Raw genomic sequence first — 23,729 nt, 5'->3', positions numbered from 1 at the left:
GCAGGGCTGTGTTGTGGCAGTGCAGAAAATGTGCTGCCTGCCGAGAACATCGCTATAAATAAGAATAGGTAGAGAACTCAGTTCTGGATCCTGATCTTACATTCTAGCCAGTAAACCATGGTTCTTTCATTAAAGTATAGTTAAAGAAGAAATGATTTGAAGTCATAATCAAGATGAATGCAGGAGGTTGGTTAGGGAGTTTCCTGGCAAGCATTCAAGGATCTCTAGACTTAAACTAATTGCATGTCTGTAGTCTTGCTGATGTCTAAATGCACCTGTGTGCCACAAAAAGATGGAAGTTTCCTTGCTCTGTGCTGATACCTGTTGATCCTATTATCTTCTCTTTTAAAAATCTCTAAGTTTCAGTCTGAGTGCTTGAGCTGTTTCAGACAAGATAGGATTGAGCAAGCATGTTTCTAGATGCTGTCAGAAGATTTTAGAAATGGATGGGTAATTATAGGTTATGCTGACTTGCTGATCTCTGAGTTGTCCCAGGTGGGTGAGCCCTGAGCCAGCTGTGAGTGTATCATGTGGTGCAGTGGGTCAGATAGTGCCTGTGAACTCTCAAAAAGTTTGAAGAGCCAGTGATTATATCTGACTCCCATGCCTGTTCTCATGTGAGGAGACTGGGGGGAAGGGGGAGGCTGTGGCTTTCTTGATGTGTGTTTTGTGTCTCTGTACTCAGTTTTAATAAACCTCTAAGCAGCCAGGCAGCTATTGATCTCCTTGTGAATTCAGTTAGAACTCTTAATCTGCAGAGTGTTCAGCCTTGCTCTGGTCTTAAATTCCTCTTCTCCCTTACCCCTGTTGCATACCTATGTTCTATTTTAATCTCAAATTTGGCTGTGGTGTTTTTGTTGTTGTGTTTAGGCCTGAATTAGTGGTTAAGAAGCTGCGTTACTATGCAAGGTTTATAGTGGTTTGTCTCTTGCTCAACAAAATGGATGTTGTAAAGGACCTTGTAAAGGTATGTCAAAATGAGGATAAAGGTGCTAAGGGGTGGGAGGTTGCTGGTTATTCAGGACTTTTCTGCTAGTTAAGGAATCCATAATAAAGTCTATTTTAGTTGAAATACCACTCATTAGATCTATGATGTTAGCTGCTACTGCAGCATAGCCTTTGTTTTTTCTGCCTCATTTTATTCATTGTGCTGTTGGATGCCACAGAAGGAAGTAAAGCTTTGGAAAGATCCAGTATGATGGGAATATTTGTCTGGAGAAAAACATTCCAAATTTATATGGTTAGTTAGGAATAAACTCTTAAGATGCTTGTTATTCATCTGAAAACGTGGGGATGATCTGATAACTCTGAGTATGTCTTCATTCCTGTAGTGGATTTAAGATATCAGTGGAATCCCCTTCACCAAGTCTTCATGACACGCTGTTGCTTGGAAAGGCAGTGTCTCCTAGCTTGATACTGCGCTTATTTCTCTTCCCTTCCAAATTGCTGTTGCTCTGTCCCGTGTCTAGAACACATCCCCAATACATTCTGCACCTTCCAGAGACCCATCAAAATTAAACCTTGCTAAATGATATAGATCTTACTATGAAACTGTGGAGGCTGGATCTGCATATGCCTCTGCCGTGGGAGTAGACTGAATGCCTATAAACACAATTCTTTAGTTAGAGCAAATAAAGAGTACAGGCCAATGTTGGATCATTGCTTTTCTAGTATACCTGACATCCGTCATAGTGAATATCTTCTGTGAATCAGACATGCGATAAAGATACTTGAAGCTCAAATGATTTGAGCTTCACCAAGTGAAACTATTCCAATAGCTGCAGCCTGGCTAGGGAAGTATTCTTTGACTACAACAGAGGTACCCCTGCCCTCTTCCCAGTATGAACTGGCAGCTGTAGCCCAAAGCACCTGAGCCTGAGGATGGCAGGGAGCGGGCGTACGTTTGGTTTAGTGTTAGGTGGTCCTGTGAGGAGCAGGGAGTTGGACTCGACAATCCTTATGGGTCCCTTCCAACTCAAGATCTTCTGTGGTGCTTCTCCTGACAGCATATGCTTCCCAAACCCTTCTAACAACCTTGCTGCAAGCAGCTTCTGGTATTGACAGTTTTGTGTAGGTTGCATTACTGTCTTTATGTCTAAGCTTACTTGAACTGCTAGCTTAGCTTAGTAGCAGCTAAAAAAGCCATACCATTCACTTCCTCAGTGTATTTAAAGTTACTTGTAAGCTGAAATGTGAATCCTTGGTATCTGTAGCTTAATGGTAATAACCAGTGACATAGCTGTACATGAGTGGGATAGTTATACTTAACTCCAGAAATTCTCTGCGTTTGGACCTACTTAAAAGACACTTTGCATTGCCAAAACTCAGTGTAACATTGGCGTTCTGTCTCCTGAAAGAGCGCGTTTTGGCTGACATGTTAGTCATAAGTGTGCTGCATATGTTCTCAAGTAATTTTTTATTTATTTATTCTTAAAGGCCAGCACAGCTAACCAAATTGTAAAGTTACTGACTGCCTGTTAAGCTCTCAGTTAAAGAAGCGACTATGTCTGTCTTTGAACTTTTTACATCAGGAGCTGTCAGATGAAATTGAAGACTACACTCATCGTTTTAATACTGAAGATCAGGTGGAGTGGAACCTGGTTCTTCAGGAAGTGGCAGCATTTATTGAGGTGAGAAAACTGTTCCCTCTTAGTTGTTAGTTTAAAAGCAAAATTTTCTGACTTGTTCACTGAAGTGTTTCTGTATCACCACCTCTGTGCGGTAAGCAGGTGTGCCACATGCAGGGACAGCGTTCCTGTCCAATTCAATCATTGAAATATGTTCACAGTAGCATAACAGTGACAGCCATTAAAGTGCCTGAAGAGTCAGATGTGGTCATGTAACGTGTTGAAGACTGAAGCACGAAGCTGAGATACACTTGATCACCTTATTGTTTTTGCTCTTGGTGTTCAGAAAATGGTGGAATTGAAAGCACAGCAGTTATCATGGTCAATATTTTGGAGACTGCCAACTCCAATTCTGTGTTGTTGTGGAAGCCAATACAATTTGCTGACGCTCTGATTGTATTTCAAGGTGTACTTTTGTTGGAGTACTGGTCTGTTCCACTGGCAATGCATAAGCAGTATATAGTGGAAAATATGATGTAAGTATGGCAGTTAACTGATAGGTTAGCACAGATGTAATGTGACCAACTTCTAAAGTTTGTTACAAGGATAATAGATGTTTTTTATTCTGTCAAATGAAACAGTGTTATAATTTCCTCCTTTTGTACAAGATGTCATTATGTCACACAAGTATTTATTTAAATTTGGCGGAATGGATGGCAGCATTATCATTTTCTAGTCTCCTTTGCTGTTTATTTCTAGGAAGAGAAGGTGAACTAAAATAGTGCAGGGTTCTTCTGTACTGTAGGAATGTTTGGTTTGTTCTATGTGAATTTGTAAGGTAGGTTGTTGATGACATTTGGTTCCTCAGGTGTAGAAAAGCTGAAGCAGAGTTCATGTCATTTGAGGAAGTATGTTTTCCTGTTTGCTGTACCTTCACGTGCTTTTACCATACTGTGTATTTGCTTGCAGTCCCTAAGAGCTGTTGCTTTTCCAAGTGGTAAGGCATTACTCTGTAGCCTGCATGCCAATATACAAAGATCTGTATGGTAAATTAATAAAAAAGAGCCTAAGTTATGAAATGTTTACTGTAGGTGACAAGACCTTTGATCTTCTGACTGCAAATCTGTATGTCTTCTTGAATTCCTGATTTATTGTGGTTGCTTTTTTTAGGCAGACCCTGTCATGGTTTTAAATGATGACAACACCATTGTAATCACCTCTAACAGGCTTTCTGAAACAGGAGCTCCGTTGCTAGAGCAGGGGATGATAGTGGGACAGCTTGCTCTTGCAGATGCGCTGATTATTGGGAACTGCAACAACCAGGTAAAGGCAATTTTGGGGTCTTGGGTTTGTATCTTTGGAGTTCAGAGTCCTGCCCCCATGACACCCCTTCTGATCATGCAACAGAGATTCCAGTTGAGGTGAACATTAAAATATTTTGATCATGATGTTGCAGTGGCAGCAAGAAGAGGAGGCTCTTATTTCTAAGAGCTAAAAATGAAATGTTAGCTATTAGACCTGTGGTACTGACCTCTTACAGCTTATATTCATCATGTCAATTAAGTAGATACAAATGATTTTTTCATATATTTGATTGTTCTTGATGTCCAAGCATGAGAGGCCTCTGGGTTACGTCTAGAAAAAGCTTGACTTAGGCTTTCACGTGGCCCACGTAGGCTTGTTGCAACTGAATTTGCGACAGGGGAAGGGGTTTTCAAAAGACATTCAAGGTTTTGGTTTTTAGATGGTAATGATAGTGAAGTTGTACAGACGTTGTGACTTCTCTCTGAGTTTTTTTTTTTTTTCAGGCAAGCAAGGGAGTTGTATCTAAGTTATAGTTTGTGTATCTTTACAAATTTAGACAAAATCTGAAAGAACATGGTGGTTTCAGCACTTGATTTGTAAACACTCCAGGAAAATCTGTAATTTGTGAAGGAGGGGTCCGTGCTCCAGTTAACTGGCCTGGTGGACCAGTAATAAACAGACTTTGTCCTCTGTAAGGTCTTGTAAAAGTTATTCACAGGTCTTCGGAAATGCAAAGATGACACTGACAGATCCTAGAGAGACAGAAAATGGTCTGTCTGGTATGCAGTCGAATTGCTTACCTGGAGAATTCCGAAGAAATACTTTTTAATCCGTATCTGGCAGAATAAACTGTTTGACTCTTTGCAGGTCAAGTTCAGTGAATTAACAATTGATATGTTCCGAATGCTACAAGCACTTGAAAGGGAACCAATGAATTTAGCATCACAAATGAACAAACCTGGAATGCAGGTAAGTTTTATTTCAGTGATAAACCTGGCAACAGATCTTAACAGCTGGGTTGTTTGGTTTTTTCATTTTAAATAGTGTACTCTTTCAGTATTGTTGGTATACAAAACAGGCTAGTAAAGCTGGTGTAACTCTTCCTAGAAGTTAGTGAAGCTCAGACCTGTGGAGTTTGATCCAAGTAATGTCTTCACACACACAGACTTTTTTTTTTCCTTGTTGGCAAACCTTCAATAGTGACAGAATCGCAGAAACAACTGTTTGGGCATCGTTTCACCAATGGTTTACGTTGGTCTAGCTGAGGCCCTTTTGAAGGGGTGCCATGCCTGTCCTTTTCTGTGTACACTTACCCCTTCCTTTGTTTTCACTCTAGCAATCATGCAGCCAGATAAGTTCACCAGCTTGCTAAGTCATCTGAAAGTTAAATACTCCCTTCAGGGAAAGCATTAAACATATTTTTATTTGGAGGCAAAAGGAAATACACAGATTTTCATTTATTTAATTGAGATGAGGAATTAATTTTTTCACTCTTAGGTGATGCTTTAGAAAGTAAAAAAGATTCAGGAAAGAGATTTAAATGAGGGATAATAGAAAGTTCTGGTTCAAATACTGTGTATCTTGGTTTACTGTGTACTAGGAAATGCAGCATGGGCAGACCATTTGTGTGGGAAGTATGGTGAAGATGAACGTTCTAATAAATGTAAATTTAGAGGGTTGTGAAACTGCTGTGGTAATATAAAGTTATTGGATTTTTTGTGGGTTTGTTTGTTTGTTTTAACAGGAATCCACGGAGAAACCAGCCAGGCGGGAAAACCCCCATAAATATCTACTTTATAAGCCAACTTTTAGCCAGCTATATACGTTTTTAGCAGCATCATTTAAGGTTTGTGAAATCAGTGAATTTTCTGTAATAGAAAAATATCCACAATTATATGTGATACTGAATAAAATGTGGCTGAGATAATATTTTATATTTCAAGATAATGAAGCCTTTTCTTAAAATACTCAATATGAACTTTTAGAGAGGATGGAAGTATTATAGATATGTGTAAACTGTATAATAAAGGCAAATCTGTGGGTTACTGTTAGGCAAAGAAAAAAAGTTGCACCTTAAGACAGAAACCCAGCTTGCTGTTACACGGCAGTTACATCACTGCTAAAGTGTAGCCATCTTCAAAGCAAAGCTTGAACAGCTCCTGTGTTGTCCAGCATCGTGTGGTGCTTGGCAATGCTACAGAAAGTCTTAAGTAATGTGATGTAATGTAATAGCTGCATATGATTTAATGTTGCCCAGTAATTTTATTTGTGTGTATGTAGGTACACATGCATATACACAGAATTTATATTCATATATACAGACAGTTATATACAAAAAATAAGTGTTTCGTATATGAAGTTAGTTTCTCTGTGTGTGTATATATATTATATGGGAAATATTTCTTGAGATAAGAGATCTGGAGTACAGAAAAATCTTAAGAATATTCTTCTACTTCATGTTGTGCCAAACACAATCCAAAATCAGGGAAGTATGTTGAGAATCTGTTACTTCTAAGCACTGTATGAGTGGTATGTCGCCGGTTCTGTATCCCATTCAAATTGTATCTCTCTCCTGCACATACTATATTTTTGTCTGCCTGTTTTGTTACCTACTGTTGTCTTCCATGTAAGTAATCTATACCTTTGTGGACTTTTCTTAATACAGTTGCTGTGCTTATTTTAATTTCATGAAGTTGCTGGTCTCACTATGCTTAATTATGACTGTACAAGTCAGCAATTTAGGGTTTAGTAGTAAAAACAGAATATGAATCCTATAAAGAAAAAAGTTTCAGTTTGTTTCGAGAAACAACTGTAAAGAAACAGCTGGTGAGGTGAAGGAAGTGCATCCTTACTACTTTAGAATTTTGGGTGCCTGCATGCTCAGCCTTTTGCAGAAATTAAAAGCATCTGTTTCCTCATGCAGACAGCCCATTAGAAAGGTGCAAAATAGATTTCTTTTACAGGTTTATACAGAAACGTGTATGTGTTGTGCTTGTCCAGCCAAGAAGGGTCAAGGCAGAGAGGCAGATGTTGCAGACTCTGGAGTATTTGGAAATAAAGAACTTCCTTTAGGATCCTGAATTGTTTGAGATTTAGGGTCTACATGGATCTTGGCAGCTTTTGGTTTCCATGTCTTGGAAAGCCTCAGATCTGGCTAGATAGTAGGAGAGTCTATGTGGAAGCAGATGCTTTTTTAGTGCTGCTTGAACCTCTAATATCAACCTAGAGGTTTGTGTGGGGAAAAAGAAGTGTATATACACATAGGAAGAATAGAGTGAATGGAAGCCAGAAGCTGGAGTAGCACAATCTTAAATGACAGTGTGTTTATGAAGGTGATGATTGACTATTAAAATAAACTTACACATTTCTTCCCTTGCCACTCTTCTCTTTATCTGAATTTCAGGAGCTGCCTGCAAACAGTGTACTGCTGATTTACTTGTCTGCCACGGGCGTGTTTCCATCAGGTCGTTCGGATAGTGAAGGTACAATAAAGGAATGCTCCCTGTCATGAACAGGGCTTGAATTCTCTTTATGTTCCAGGACAAGTGACCAAGAAAGATGTCACAAAGCTCCTTTTAAAAAGTCAAGTCAATTTTATTCGCCTGTTTACTTAGTAAGATAGCCTTCTTTTTCCACAAACAATAGTTGATTCCCTTTAATTAGTTTTAATTAGTGTGTGTTAACCTGAGACCTTTTTAAAGGGCATACTGAGTTTTTGATGCATCTGAAGTATTAAAAGCTTCATCAATTTTGAAGAGCACATGGCTCAGTTGATGCATCAGCACAAAGTTAATAAAATGGCTAAATGGCACTTTGTGATTCTTTCCAGTTTCCAGTGCTATGAGAACATATGGTCAGGGGATGGGTGGTAAAAGGGCTGAAGCGTCTGCAGGGACTGTTCTATTTGCACGCTTGTTAACCTGACAATTCAAGCCCTTCTCATGATTTTTGACAATTCCCCTCACCTCATCCTCCTCCTCTTTGCAACCTAGCAGAATATTTGGATGCAGCTGCAATCTAAAAGCTGAAAGCTGGTTGGCTGAAGTAAAGAAGTCAAAAGATCTGTTTATATAATTTAAGGGGGGGGGGAAAGAGTTTTTAACATCCTAAATATTGTACACACCTCATCTGTTTGAGACTTGCATTCCTTTATAAGATGCATGCCTTGTCCATCCCAGTGCATGACTTACAGAGCTCTGAAAATGTTAAAGGAAAAAAAAAAAATCCCTGTCAGTTTTGGGTTATGGCAGTGATTTTTTTGAAAATGATTTTAACATTTTCCTTTCTGCTGCAACTTGGTGATAGGTTCTAACTAAACTGTGTTCTTTAAAGCCTGTGGTATGTCCACTTCACTGCATGTATCGTTTCAGCTTGATACCTTACTGTAGAGGCATCCAGGCTGTCATCTGAAGAGCTCATTAAATGAATTCCATTACAACTCCATTCTTTTAATAAGGTAGCGTAGTCTGTACAGACCAGAAAGTTCTACCTTATTAAAAGGGAGATCAGCTGCAAGTTGCACTGTTTATTGCCTGTAAGCCATTTGTGTTTGACAGATCATTTGAGACATTTGTAACAGTGCTAAATTAATGTATGTTCTGTTCCTAATTTTGTATCCCCAAAGCTTCCCTTAAAATGGAAAGATGTCTTATGTATCCAAACCTGAAAAAATTGCATTTGGTGGCCAAATACGGGTCAACCAAATGTCTGCAAATGTGCAACAAAATGAGGAAATACTAATACTTTATTTTACTAATGTTAGTGACATTTCATACCCATTCCGATGGCAGAAATGTTTCCTGGTATCTCTAGCACATGTCGTCTTGTGTAGGATTTGATATGGACTTGATACTTTTTATAGCCATTACTTTCATCTTTGCTTTCCATCAGACAGTTAGATGGGTAGCTCAGCTGTGCAAACTTAGCAGAGTATTTCTTTAGCCTACCTTTGGTACACATGGCCAGGTTGTGTGCATGTAAAATTTGTGAATTCTGTATTTGAAATCTTAAACCTTTACTGCAGATTCAAAATCTGGTTAAAACTGTTTTGTCCTTTCTAGGAGTATTGAAAGCATTTTCATTCTTGGCGCTCTCTCTTCTGCTCTTTGCACTGTTATAACTGCAGATGATAGCATTATAGCTATTCTGAGAGGCTCCAGGGTTTTTGATTGATTTAGTCTTATTTTTTGATCAGATTCTGGATCTGGAATATCCTAGCTCATATAGTAATTTTACAAAGGTATTGATTCTCCTGTATGAAATGTGTAATGGGGTTTAGTCTTTTAGCTATGTAGTCTAGAATACTAGAACCAGTATTTGGATCTTTTGTATTATGTCTGTGAATAAATAAATTAGAAGTTATTAAGTTGCATTGCTTGCTTCTATTTGATAGATGCTGAAACTACTAAAGATGTATAAAATAGAATATGTAGTTAGTAAAGTCTCCACATTCCTCCATCCACTCCTTACAACTGCAGTAGTTCAGATTCACTTAGTTTTTTGGGATTTTTGGTTGCTTCCTCGCTTTCATATAGTCATTAAATCCATAAGAGGTGAGTTGCCTCCACTAATTTTAGCTTTCTTTTTGCTGTGTGTAGGTCCATATGATTTTGGTGGTGTTCTGACAAACAGTAACCGAGACATTATAAATGGGGATGCTATCCACAAGCGAAACCAATCTTACAAGGAGATGCACTGGTAAGCTTCATGAGTGTGACAACTGCAAATTCAGAATAAACTGTCTTTAATGGAGAAACATGTATCAAAGCCTCTGGAATTCAAACTCTTTAGTGCAGGACATCATAATGTAGATTGACTTGAAGTTGAACAATTAGAAATGAATATGCAACTCTACATGATGCTTTAAACACTTAAAAAGTATTAATGTGACGTAACGTAAATTATTTATTACGGGAAAACTTCAAATTGAAGGTGGATGACTTCTGAAGCAGATAAAATAGCTCTTATTGCTGTCCAATAGCCCATAATATAAAGAATACCAAATTAGTTTTGCAGTTACTCTCTGAGGATGAATCTGAGAATGGGACGTGGGGCATCTGCTTGCTTTTTATCTGGACACGGGCAGCTGTGTATCTGAGAAACTTGTGCACTCTCACAGCTTTGCAGCATTTCTAGTGCTCTGTGAAGTGTCCCTTTCTCTTTTCAGTCTTCACCCTGGAGATCTCTACCCTTTCACAAGAAAGCCCCTGTTTATCATTGTGGACTCTTCAAACAGTGTTGCCTATAAGGTAAGGCTCTTGAAGGCAGCTCCTTGTGTGATAGGACACAGTGTCAACCCCTAGTTAGCTTACACTTTTAACAGGCAATTTTTTTAAACAGTTTGTATTCAGTCTTTCTTTTCTTTTGAGGTTGTGCATGCTAGTCAGGATCTGATCCTATGAATAGGAACAAGAAGGAGAAGCACATGAACAGCCGCTCATTGGAAAGTAATAAATCCTCCTGGAGGGAAAAAAGGTTCAAGATTTCCAAGGTCTCTGGTGGGAGGTTTATTTTTGTTATATACCAAAGACAAATCTTGGTGTGTGTGCATGTGGGAGGGAGATAACTAATCTGCTTTTTTTTTTTCCAGTCATCCAACACTCAGTTGCTTTTAAGCAGCAGAAAGGAGTCAAAGCATTGAGCCTGATCTTATAAAACACAGGGTGTCTGTGTCTGAAAAGTATCTGAACCAAGGACATAACAAGACTCAAATTAGCATCCAGTGTTACTGTAGAGTGGTATATGCTTGGACAATGAGCCTCCCTCCTAGGGTGCTATGGACTTACAGTAGAATTACTCCATGCCAAATCACCTTTGGGAATCTGCAATTCGGGTAATACAGAAGCAGGCATTTTCAATCTTAGTTGCCAGCTGAATCTGGATAGCATTACATTTATTCATTCATGAATGGGATATTAAGAATGTGCTGTATCTGGGGAAAGTGCCACTTCCTCATGTCTTCCTTTTTATAGCTCCATTATGTGCAGTGAGAAAAGTGAACGTTCGCAGCTGCATTTCAGAGGAGGAATAGGGACGTCTAGTGGCCAGATGAACTTGTTCCTTGTTCATTATCCATACTCTGTGTCATTTGTTTTAAAGGCATTTGTTGGCCAACAAGAGGTGCTAAATCAGTGATCGGTATGATTCAGAATAGTTCTCTGTTGAGCCAGGCAACCTTTACCTGACAGTCAAAATAATGATCTGGCCTCTCTGTAGGGCTTTTGGTTTATTGTGTTGTATTGCATTTCAAAGGGCTTTTTAAATACTACTGCATTTAACTGCACCGCACTAGATTTCAGTGCAAATCTGCTTTTTATTAAATTCCCTTCCCCATTTGAAGGGAGGGAAGCACAATTAGTAGAATGATTTACTTGTCTTTCTGAGAAAACAAGCATTTGGTAGGGACTTATTTTCCTGTGCTCTTTTCTGTCATTCATTCCAGTGTATGTTTCAGGGGAAAAAGTGTGGGTTGGGTTGGGTTTGGTTTGGTGTCGTATCCTCCCCCTTCCCTTCTTCTCTGGTAGAATTGCTGAAAGATGTCAAGTGGATCAGCCCTGTAAGAGAGAGTAAGGGATTCCTGGTGATCCTTAATTCAAATACAGCTCTGGACATACTGGGGCTTTGTGGACAGCTTAGAGCAGAGGATCTTTTTGAGGTGATTGATTCCCACACATAGATTTGTAATTCTCATGAGAATATAACTCAAGTGTTTACGGTAGAATTTGCTTTTTATATTGCATTTAAATTTGATATTTAAATTTTCTTCAGATTTTGTGGGCGCACAGTAAGCGAAAACTAACCTCCATTTAGTTTCTTGTCCTTGTTCTGCAGTGAGCTGACCATCAGTAATGTAAAATACACCAGTGCTCCATCTCTTAACCACACAGAGCAGCTGTCATGAGAGAAGTCCAACCCTGCCTGTATTGTAAGGAGTATAGAAATGTGAGGTTTTGGAAGTACTTCAGGGCAGGATTATGGAAGTGGCTGCTAGGAATTCCAACCCAGATCAGAATTGTGTGGGTACAACTGTGAGGAGTCTAAAAAGAGAAGGGGGGGTGTGTGTGCGCATGGACCCCTATTTAAAAAAATGTATTCAGTGTTTGAAAACTCAAAACAGTCTACTGCACCTAGGCAGATAAATGTGTGGGGATGGGTTTAGGTGTTTTGTTTGTTTTCAGGTGAAGGAAGATGGCACAGCTCTCAATGTCAGTATTTTCTAGCCCTTGTAAATTCCTGTCTGTCATCATTTTGAGTGTTCTTACGTGCTTGGTTCCTTGTCACCAGACTATACTGATAGTGCTGTCCTGTGGTTGTCCTCTGGGTGTGTTGTGAGATGCTTTGTAGACTCAGGCAGTGGCACAAACAAAGAGGTTCTGTGCAACTGCCTGAGAAGTTGAAGTCAGTGGACTGACTTTTTTCCACATCACTGCTCTGATCTTTTCTGATAGGACAGTAGCTATCCTGACATTTAAATGTCACTGCTAGCAATGCTGGCAGTAACAGCAACTGCTCACGCATCTTTTTCTACAGCCAGTTTCTGCTCTCCTGCATGCATTCTCATCCTCTCCCCTTCTCTGGAGGGCTTAGCTGGTGATGACTGAAAGTCCTGCCAGGAAGTGACTTGCCAGTTTGTCAGATCAGCGGCGCTTGAATAGCTTCCACCCCTATATATTTAGCTGGAAGTGGAAGATAACTGCAAATCGAGCATATCTACTTAAAGCTGTGAATTTTTTCTAACACTTCCATTTAAATATAGATGGTTGTGTTCTTGAAGGTTACCACTGTATACGTGGATAAAATAATATTTTTAAATCAGTATCTTTTTGCAGCTGTGGTTGTCTGAGATTATGGTCAAATGAAAAGTCTTAAGAAAACCAAACCAAAACAAAACTCTGGCCAGTAAGAATGCAAGGCCTTGTCAGTGATGTGGTGTAAATACTCAGCTTAGTAAAGCTTACGTGTGAAGTGACTTCTTTTGGAGATGATGGATAGTTCTTTTTTTGAAAGGAGATGTATATGATACGCATTTTAAAAAGCAGCAATGCTTCTGTTGGGAAACTTGAATTGAATAATAAAGTAAAAAAAACCAGTCAATTTTGAAACAAAAATATGTTTTCACCTTTTTTGGAGTTGGCCATGTGCTGAAAAGTAGGGCACTCCTTACCCGGAGCTACTATCCACATCTAGAATGCAGGATAGGTTTTCCTGGTGTGCCTTATGGTCCTCAGCTCCCAGCCATGGCTGTGACATGCTCCTGTGCCTTTGCTACGTGTGTGCCCACAGCGCTTTTCTGTGGAAATCAGGAGCAGAGGTGGTGGGTGAGTGAATCCTGGTTTTCGCTTGGGCTATGGTAGGCCTTTGGATCTAGGAAAGAGCCGAGATGGCTACTCGGAAGCTTGAGAGTCTGGTCCTTCTGGATCTGTAGTTTAGATGTAGCAAGTGGCATGAGCTGTCTTCCAAAGAGCGCGTTCTGTGCTAAACAGTGTAGTTTCTCCCCTTTGCAGGACTTACTAGCTATGTTGACTTAACCTCTGCTGGGACAGAGTCCAGAATGATCTCAGATACTGTCAGTGAGTAATACCTTTCCTGAGATATATGAGTTACCCTTGGTTTGGCTTTATAGCTGTAGGCTGTGTTTAATTGCATTGTCATTTCTACTGATGGAGAGTGTGCTTTGGTCTGTAACCGGGTGGTACAAGACAGAATTAAACATGTGAATCGGCTCATGAATACTAAGTATATATGTTACTTGAACACATGTAACCTGCCAGTGTGTATTAATTTCAAACTGGCGATGTCTGGGGTGACTTCTGGAGATTTAAATGTTTCTTTATGGTACAGTTTTACTAATTACTGGTCTGGCCTGCAGTTAGTGTCTTTGTGGTAATAGTCTTTGTTCTTCATTAAAGACCAAACCTTAGGATCTAGCATTATAAATCTCCCATGGGCTCTTAATGAAATAGAAGGGGTTTTAGGACTAGTCAGCACTGTCAGATATGGGAGATGTTTTATTTTGATTAGACTAGATTACAGTCTTTATTATTTAGCAGATTTAGATTAAATAAATTCAGTGAAACTAATTTAATTGAAATATACTGCCTGGAAGGGACAGTTCCATTGGAATTAAGCAGAAGCCAGAAGGAATTAAACAATTAGCTTTTTGATGATTCTACACAAGCAAATACTTCTGGTGATGTATACCTCACGTTTGTAACCTGCCAAATTGTAAGAATATAACCTGCAGACACGTGTGTTGCACTCATGTGCTCTGATGGGATGCAGATATATGATCCTTTACATTTTCTGTGGCTTTGCAATCCTTCAGTTTCAAGAAAGCTGTTTTGGTGAGACATATGACAGCTAATGAGGTTGTGTAAATGACTTTTTGAATCGCTGTACCTGCCAGACAGATACACAGTAGGACTGTTACCAGGTAAATGTTGGTAAAACTGGACAATAGTGGTATTTGAGGTTTCTGGAGAAATTCTTATGCAGCAGGACACTTAGGCAATCTTTAAGGTGCTGGTGGAAAGTGCATGGAATGAGTATTGTAAAATGAGGGTTCAGTATAGTAGATGTTAAGATTATGACATACTTGCTTTAAAGTAAATTTATCTTGAAACTTCTGTCCACTGGGCTCTTCTCATCAGAAGTAGTTCCTCCTGCTAGAAAGAAAAAGGAAAAGAAATCACTTTGACTGGATAGTTCAGCTGGTATTGAGGAAAGATGCTAAATCTATTTTGACCTGAAAACCAATAGCTTTCAATTTTACTGCAGAACATGATTTTTTTTTTCCTCAAGTAATGTATTACTACTGAAAGCCACATCTCCATGGAATTAGTGTGCTATCAGTAGCAGTGAAATGAGAGAATTATAATTCCTTTAAAATATAATGGGTTAAATTCCTACTGTGCTGTGATCTATAAGTAAGTCAACTTGTCAGGCTTACTGCCAATGCTGAACTGTGTGATGGGCATTAGTGTGTTCTCTGTCATTAATAGTCTTTGTTTGTACCCTTAACCTGCTGAATATTCAAAAGCAAGCGAAGTGACCATCAATACTTCAAAATTCTTATCTGTTACAGAATTTCACAAACTTATTTGGACAACCATTGGTGTGCTTGCTTTCTCCAACAGCATATCCAAAAGCATTACAAGGTATGTGTAATACTGCATTTCCTAACAAGTTGTAGTTGCATCATATATCTATCCTAAAAGAATATAACTTTGATTCTTCAGGAAGAGATAGCTTTTCATCACTATGCAATCCCTAAATCAGATTAATGTTCCCTGAAGTAGTGTGATAAACTTCAGTTACGGTTTATGGCCAGTAATTTATTCTAATGATGATATTTCTACGAGTAACTTCAACAAGTGCTAGAAGGCAAAGTTGTTCTACATGGAGACCCAGAAAATTGCCAGCCCAGTGCTGGGGTGATGGTGATGATGATGATGACTTTAGGTAGCTTTATTGGTCCCAGAAAGTGAGCAGAGTCAGTGAAGGTATCTGCTTTTAAATGCAGGGTGTAGAGCAAAACCTTCTCATCTTGTTCTGATTTTGGAGGGTAAGTTAAGGAAAACCATTGGCTTTGTATGCCTTGGGAACGTGCTTTTGTGGTAGGAACAGGGAACGAAAGATGTTCCTCGGTCCTTGTGACTACTATAAAATATAAATAGTTCCAGACTTTCTCATTGGAATTTGCCATGTTAGGGTTATTATCCATCACAAGACAAGTACAAAGCTCTAGCTTAAGCCACACAAAGTGATGTTAGGCAAGTATCATGAGAGAATGTGCAAGAAGCTGAAGCTTCTAATTTGTTTTGAAACTTCCTGTTATTTAGCTGAAAGTGAAGTAGAAGACAAGTACTGTAATAATGAATCCTCTTTAAGCAGAAACTCTGGAAAGTAGAAGTAACTTTATAAAATACTGGATGTTTATATTGTGTTTGTGGACCAATCAGGAAGGTCTTGCTGTAGTTCTGAGGGGTGCTACACTACACTACAGCCTGTGCAGAGACTTCGTAGCTGAGCCCCTGTGTCAGTGTGGCATCGTACCATCCAAGCTGTGTGCCCATGTCCTGAAAAAAAAAATGCACCAAAACAAGTCAGAAATCCAGGCTGATAAGGAAGTGGCCTTACTGTTTGGGCACATGATCGTACGGGTATTGCCTTTCTTTTTGACTTCCCAGTTGACTAAGATGAGTCTTGGACGCTGTGTATCATGGAGTAATTAGGCTTTAGGATATTGTGGTGCCCAACAAAAGGGCAACTGTGTAGACTTGGGGGTTGTGGTGTATAGGTTCAACTGCCTGGTCTTTTTTAATGGAATAAGAATGTCCTTGTTTAATACTCCTCTTTAGGATTTATAACCAGTATCTTCTACCAGTTGTTTCAGTTATGGTTTTTGTGTTCAAGTTTTATGCTCAAAATGAAGACAGGCCTCCCAAAATTCACAAGAAAATCTCATTTCTCTTGGTGTTAATGCACATCTCCGGTAAGCCTTTATTGCTAGTCAGTGCATCATCTTGAGAACAGATCTGCCAAAAGAGGAGAGAAGATGTAACTAACACAAAGGAGTAGTTCCTCTGTTACAGAATTTAGTGGGTGAGCAACTTCATTCTGTGGCAGGGACAGCTTTTTTGGCTTCATGTGCCAAATGTATCTCCCTGTCTATTGATTTTTTTTTTTTAATTTTTTTTTTTTTTTAGATCAGTCTCAGCGGGGTAGCCTCTTCACACTCTTTCTGAACAATCCTTTAATGGCATTCCTATTTGTCTCTGGATTATCAAGCATGCGCAGAGGATTGTGGGAGAAGTGTCAAGATTACCTTAGAAAAATCAACCGAGATATTGCCCAGCTGCTGACCCACTCCCGATCCATAGGTACGTGCCTACTAATCCACAACTGAACCTTAGCATGCTACTTCAGCAGATGCTGGGGTTTCTTGCTCAGCCTTTCCAAGGGACAGAATAGTGAATAAGGGGAATGCACAGGAATTCATAGCTGTTTCCCCTAAGTTGATTTTTTAAAAATGTATTTGTTTGTTTATTTATTTATTTATTAGGCCTCTCTAAACTGAGTTTTCTTTGCCTTCACTACAGATCAGTCCTTTCTTCAGTTTTTTGGGGATGAATTCCTTCGCTTGCTTCTAACAAGATTTATCTTCTGTTCTGCTACTATGAGGATGCACAAAATTTTCCGGGTATGCAGGGATATCTGTCCCTTTGTGAGAACGACAATCCAGTGCATACAGAACTGCAGTGCCTCGGGATGGAAGGGTTTTAGGGCTAAGCATATCACTGTGACTTCAGGAAGATAACTGATGCTCACATGCTAATGCCTACCGCTTGTATTGAATCTGTGCCTTTGTATCTCTCCAAAGGCATATGAAGCCTTTGACTTGCTGAAGCCTTATTCCTCTACATAAGTAGCAGACACGCTCTAATTCATTTATGTCACCCTGAACAGCCTTGTCAGCTAGAAAAATTCCTCTTAATTCAAGATTATTATTTCTACACAACTAAAAAGGTGTAGAACAAGAATATAAGAGGAAGTGGGGAGGAGTGGAACGTTACTGCTGCAAGTATTCTAGTGTGAATGGATTTTGAAAGGTCTTTGAAGTGTAAATGAATAAGTTAAACAGGAAAATGGTTATTTTCCCTCCCTGTTGGTTAATGCTGTGCCAACAATGAAGTAGGCTTCTGGATCTACACCATTTTATATATGTGAGCACTGGCATATAAACTGCCTGCTCCATTTTAAACACTACAGAAAAAAATGACAGTTGAAGCACAGAAAGGTACAGTATTCACCTTGTCTAACTGCAGACATCTAGTAGCTTTCCAAACCTAAGTTAGCTACCTAGGCTTCTCTGGTGTCAGGGAAAAGAAGCAGGTCTTCTGTTAGTGGGGAGGGATTTGCCCCCAGTGTCTTAGATATTTGTTTTAGGATGAGATGAATCTCCCACTGGAGATGCTTACATGTCTGTAATTTCAAGAAATCAACTCCAGCCTATCAGGTAAGTATATGTGAAGTCTTTTTATCGATTTTTTTGGTGTTTTTCCTGTTTTTTTGCTATTATTACCCATCTTAGATGAACGGGCGTTTTTATTGCCACTATGACCATCTCTGAGTCAAAAAAAGAAAGAGAAAACTGAAAATGCTAGAATATTTTCAGTCTATGTGGCATGCTAAATGGATTAGGGTACCTCTTAGGTGAAATTGGCCTTTTGCAGTCTTCTTCATAAAGAGTGTAAAAAATAAATGAATGTCTGATGCTCTTTGTTTTCACTGTCATCTAGCAGGAGACTCGAAATTATCCAGAATCTTATCCTCAGCTGCCACGAGATGAAACGGTGGAGAACCCTCACCTCCAAAAGCACATTTTGGAGCTGGCTTCCATACTGGATGTTAGGAATGTTTTCCTGGAAAACACCCTCGATGACTATTAAAAGAAACTGTCTTATTGCAAAGGGGATTCCCTGGCCACAGATTTTGAATGGTGCAGTTTTATAATGTGAAAATCATAAAAGGAAGTACTTGATTTTATTTTTAAATTTAGGACCATTATTTTAAAAAGTAATAATAAACAGCTGTTAGTTTAGCTGTTCCATTCTGTATGGGGTCAATTTTATAAGCAGAGGTTTTCATGTCTTTTAAATGGTAAAGAATCACTAGAGGTTTATTTCTGGTCTTGTGGCTAGCAACCACATTTCCAGCAGCTGATCCTAAGCATAGAAGTACTATTGGTTACCTTTAGCCCACATTTGTGGAAATCCTTTATTTTTATACAATTTTAAGAAATTGGAAAAAATCAATAGAAAAACAGTATTTTATCCCCAAAGAGTCTGGATTTTAAATGGTAAGGATGGAACCACACAGTACAAACCAACAATAGCAATAAAACAGAGTCCTTCATAACAAATATATTTTTTCAGTCTTAGGCAAGTGAGTAGACAAAACTGTGGACAATGAAGTTGCATTTGGAGCAGTGGGTTTGAAGTGAACTTGTAAAGATACTTAATGCTCCCTATAAATTGAATGCAGCGATTTTATGTAAGAAATTTGTACTGTTGGCCAAGGACACAATTTCCACTCTGCCTGATTGGGCAGACAGTTAGCAGATTAACAAATTACACAGCTAAGAAAGCTAGCCGCCATCTCTCGCTGTAATATGGGTCATCTTGCCATTTGTATTGCTGCCGCAATTTTCCAGGAGGAGGGGGTGTTCTTCATTTTGAGGTACCAGATAGAAATTCTTACATTTGCAGCTAGCGTTATCCCTCCTTTCTGTGTGTGGATGGAATGTGTGGCTCCCACAGTGTTACCAGTCCCTGACAGGAGCTGAAAGAATGTCCCATAGGGTGCTGAATATAAGCCCTTTATCTGACCCATCTGCGATGGATCCCAGTGCCCTAAGAGAGATGCTGACACTCCTCTTGCAGGTTAAACAAAGTGGGTGCTACCGTAAAGCCCTGTTAAATTTTTTGCATGCCCACCATTGCATCTCAGTCCTATCTTTGAACCAGTGAAACTGAGGAGCCATAATTACATGTGGGAGTGCTACTGGCTCCCTCAGCCCATAATGCTGAGTCTGGGTATGTTAAGGAGTACAGCAGCCTCTGTAAAGGCTTATTCTGACTGCTGGGAAAAGTGCTTGCAGACTCATTTGGACTGTACTGCCTTCCTTGCAAAAGGTCCTCTAGCTCTGCAACTCCTGACAGCGAAGGTGTGAGCAAGGAGAAGGAAACAAAAATATTTTAAACTGTTAAATGGAAAAGTCTGTTGTCACTCTCCCATGGGCTGCTAGAAAAGAAGTGAAAGGACGAGTCTAATCAGTGCTTCTATGTTGAACACCAGCCATGCCTCTGTTTTCAGGTGGAAAAAATGTAGAACTTGGTGACTACCATAGTGTCACAGTAGGCCTGTTTGCAATGCCATCATACAAAGTATATGATCTAGTCAGCCAGAATAGTGAAGGGCAGCAGGTCAGCACTGGTGGACCCCATTCAGCTGAGGAGAGCACAGTATGGAACAGCAAGAATTGCTGGAGTGTAGGTGGGAAGTTTGCATGAAGGTTCTTTGTAGCTGGGCTGAAGCTTATGCCATCCATTCTTTAATTTCCCAAGTGTAAAAAATTCTATGAATGCTAGTGTTTGTTCTAAGCAGTCTTGGCGCTGGTATATATTGAGCCCCCCACCACTTGGTGCTGCTCTTTGGACTATGGCAGGACTTCATTACCTGGGATGTGGAGTTCATTTTAAAGAGTGTGTGTTTGTGTGTGTGCATGTGTATTCTAGGCGTTTGTGTGTATATGTACAATACGCATACATCTACTGGCTGGTGTAAATTGTAAATATGTATATATGTATAGGTACTTGTATATGTATTAAAAAGAATGAAACACTACAATGTCTACATACAAAATTTATATATACACACATACGCCATTTTGGGTGCATTCCACGAGGTGTTGCAGACCATCTGTGGTTGTAGTAAAGGTTATGGCTCTTCTGCCATTGTAATTGGCTGTTTCCAGGGCCTTATGCTTGGACCTTCAAGTCACTCATAATTGATTGCAGGTACAGGAGACCTTAGTTAGCCAGGGGAATGAGTTCTCCTGTATGTATTACAGTGATTCATATATTCTTAACTGTGAAGCTGATGATCTTTCTTTCTGGTAGGAGGTCCTCAGTTATTAAAATATGGGATTGCATGTAGAAGCTGAATATACAGAAAGCCTTTAATGCAGCGGCAAGAAACAGGTTATCTGTTACCCTGGCTGCTGCTGTCCTTCCACATGCAGCGTTCAACTTGCATGGAAAAGGGAATTTAGTTTTCCCCAGCTCACTGCCTTTCATCCAAATGCTTTTGTTTTGTTTTAGCTTTTGCTTTGATGAAGCGATTCTCATTTTGGTTCCATATTATCTGGAGAAGAGTATGCTACTTCTAAGTTTAGCAGTGATGGTGATTCCATAAGTGTGGGCTGGAGAACCTCTGTGGGACGTTGCTTGTTAACTGACTGGGAAAGCCTTGGCAGACCCAGTCTTCATTTTAGCTGGGCTGAAGCGAGGAGTCCTTGCTTATGATCTGTGAGGCTTCTAATCCACTTTGCAGCCCTAAAAAGAGGTTCTGTTTGCTTGTTACCAAGGTAGATCTAATCAGAGGAGAATGCACGTAAAAAAAATAAAACAAAAACCTGAAGCTGGAATGTAGGAGGAGAATATAAGGCCATGAAAATTAGTTCAGAGGTTGAACTTACAAGCGATGACTGTCCAAGTCAAAAATTCATTCTTGAGGTCCCTCATTCTCTTCTTGCCTACTGACCTTTTGTTCAGAAGGTATGCTGCTGGCAGGGATATGCGAAGATAAAGATTTAACTCCTGTTTTGTGGGTAGGAGTATGAAATTGTACTTTGTAACCAGAAGGCTGATACCCTCAGTCTGCTCTAGCTGTAGATGAGATGAGTATCTGGTCTTGGATTTTGAGCCAGCCCCCTCCCCTCCTACCCAAAGCAACTGCGTTCAAGATGAAAATACTGATATTTCCCCCTCCAAGTAAAAGCTTGTCTTGTTTGAACTTAAGTCATTCTAAACTTGTGCTACTGTGTGCTGTGGTCGTAGGTACCTTCTTGATGTATGCTTGTATGTATTGAAGAACAATTCGGTTTATGTATCTAGCAGTCCTCAGTGTGGAAGTGAAGCAAAGACTGAACCATTTTTAAGTGAGAAGAGAGCAAATTCCTTTTCTTCTCAGGCCTAATGCCTCCCCTCTTGTCTCGTTTTCCCTTTCTCCATATATCTTTATTGCTTATGTTAGCAGAGATGACTTGCCACCACCAGGCAATACTGAATTCAAGCGGTAAATTGTGTATGTAATACATCGAGAGAAGAATGTGAACTGGACTGAATGTGTCCTTACTGGACTACTGCTGCCAAGCTCCCTGCTTACTGCACGTGGTATGTTCAAACGAATCCTCCTCTCGCAGTAGGCACCTCTGTATTCCCGTTCAAACTGGCTGGAGAACATCTAGCCAAAGTTACTGCTGTTGTCTTCTGTTTATTCGCCTTTGACTTCTCAAAATAACAATGACAGGGGAATACAGGGTTATGAGTCTTTAATGCTCTGGTTTTTAATTACTGTTGGGATGTGATGTGTCATTTTGCTTCATGCGCAAGCTAAATGGAGCACTAACTTCTGTGAGCTGTGCAAACTGGACTTGATCCCCGGAGTGTTTTCTTGAGAAATTTCAGGACAGTTTATTTGGGTATTTCATCAGAATAATAACTGTCAAGTGGTGACTTACTAAACCCTTCAAGACTATTCCCCAGGGAGATGTGCAGAGATGTCTTTTAAGGATCATAAGAAATAGATGGGGGAGACAGGAAATTAGGCTTTGAATAATCATCTTCAAAAGCTACAGCTTCAGTAGCTTTGGTCAGGCTTCTCCAAGGACGGGATGGAAGTGCCGCTCTGAGATTCGTCCCTGGCATGCTATTGTGAAGCACCTCCCCTGCCCCGCTGCCTTCCTTGTGCTGTAACTTCATGCTGTGCTTCAAGTCTGCTTTTTCTTGAAAGCTAAAAAGCTTGGAATCTGTCTGAACAAATTTTTTGTCTTGAGGCTTCTTTTAAAATCTTTATTGATGTTAGATTCTTCAGCAACTGTTCTGACTACAGACCACCAACGATAGCAGTGGCAGAGCCCTCATTTAGTCCAGCCCGTTCCATGGGAAATGGCTGCGTCGTGTCAGTAGCTGATCTGTGGTGGCTGCAGCAGCTCCCGGGGACTGATGGAGCTCTGCAGGCAGTGACAGCAAGGGTAATGTTACGAACTAGGCAGGGGGGAAATCTAATATACAGCTGAAAGCTGCTTTGTGCAACTTGGTAACCTTAGAGTCGCTGCAGTCAGCCTCTGTGTGAGGGATACTGGCACAGAGGACAAGGGTGAAGATCTCCAGAGCAGAGAGATTATACATTCCTGAGGTGGCTCCCTTACATTTTTAATATCTCTGACTCTTAGAGCAATACTGTTTCTGTGACCAATGTGTTGAACATCTGGATGTCCACAAACAGAGCAGGGGAGGAACGCATTGGACATGTGTCTCTCCTTTTATATTTAGGAGTGAAAGTAAACTTTTTGTCCTGCCCCCTCCAAACCATTGCTCTGTCAAGACGGAGATTTAGTTCAAGATTTCAGAATCTGACAAATCTTTCGGGGGATTAAGGAGCATCTCTGAATTCGTATCAACTATCCCAGCTGAAAGAGCCTGGTTTCATCTGGGTTGAGAGCAGATTTCACTGCACCTTGCTGGCCCGGAGGAGCCCCTGAGCAGTGCGGATCTTACCAGGTCCACCACCAGCAGCGGTTCCTGCCAGGGTGAAACCCTGTTGTGTCTGCCCTACTGACTTAGCAGGTTCCTTTCGGCATGTGTTTGTCACCACTGTCAGTTGTCGGTGCCTGGTTCAGGAGCAGGATTTGGCCTTGGGAGGCTGGGAACCACAAGTTGTTCTGCGCTGGCGGGAGGGATGCGGGGAGCAGGCGGGAGGCGCCAGGGCTGGGGCGCAGGCCCCGAGGGCTCTGCCTGAGAATCAGATTATTTATTACCCAAAGTAATTTTATAGTGAATTGGTTGAAAGTTATTTTACAGCCATGTGCCTGTATATCCTATTTTGGTAAAAGCAGATATTTTACTTAAAATGTGAGAGAGATATAAATAAACTTTTTTGGTGCAAATAACCGGTTTTTTTGCAAGAGATCTGTAAACCGCCCAGGCGCTGTGATCCCGACGCTCCGGGGCCGGGAGGAAGGCGGTGTGGCCGCTGCCGTGGGAGCTGCCGGGCGGGGCCGCTGCCGCCGCG

At 40.2% G+C, this 23,729-nt stretch overlaps 1 protein-coding gene across 11 annotated transcripts in view; it reads left to right on the top strand.

Annotated features, from left to right (window-relative positions):
* Positions 1-23,647, top strand: part of SCAI (suppressor of cancer cell invasion) — a 49,210-nt gene extending 25,563 nt beyond the window's left edge. For 5 of the 11 annotated variants that reach the window (XM_055720119.1, XM_055720116.1, XM_055720115.1 and 2 more), the window contains 12 exons: positions 871-967; positions 2,532-2,630; positions 3,738-3,890; positions 4,740-4,841; positions 5,617-5,718; positions 7,276-7,354; positions 9,470-9,569; positions 10,039-10,120; positions 14,956-15,028; positions 16,580-16,753; positions 16,973-17,073; positions 18,173-23,646. In XM_055720119.1, the coding sequence (XP_055576094.1) occupies positions 871-967; positions 2,532-2,630; positions 3,738-3,890; positions 4,740-4,841; positions 5,617-5,718; positions 7,276-7,354; positions 9,470-9,569; positions 10,039-10,120; positions 14,956-15,028; positions 16,580-16,753; positions 16,973-17,073; positions 18,173-18,322 (1,312 nt within the window). In that variant the 3' untranslated portion in view covers positions 18,323-23,646. Of the gene's footprint in view, positions 1-870; positions 968-2,531; positions 2,631-3,737; positions 3,891-4,739; positions 4,842-5,616; positions 5,719-7,275; positions 7,355-9,469; positions 9,570-10,038; positions 10,121-14,955; positions 15,029-16,579; positions 16,754-16,972; positions 17,074-18,172 lie in introns of all 11 variants that reach the window. The other 6 variants (XM_055720121.1, XM_027802462.2, XM_055720120.1 and 3 more) reach the window with 2 other exon arrangements.
* Positions 23,648-23,729: the final 82 nt, after the last annotated feature.

Source organism: Falco cherrug, chromosome 9 (assembly GCF_023634085.1).
Source record: "Falco cherrug isolate bFalChe1 chromosome 9, bFalChe1.pri, whole genome shotgun sequence".
In the NCBI taxonomy this organism is placed as follows: domain Eukaryota; kingdom Metazoa; phylum Chordata; class Aves; order Falconiformes; family Falconidae; genus Falco; species Falco cherrug.
Note: the sequence above shows the minus strand (reverse complement) of the source record. Positions and strands in the feature narration are given on the sequence as shown.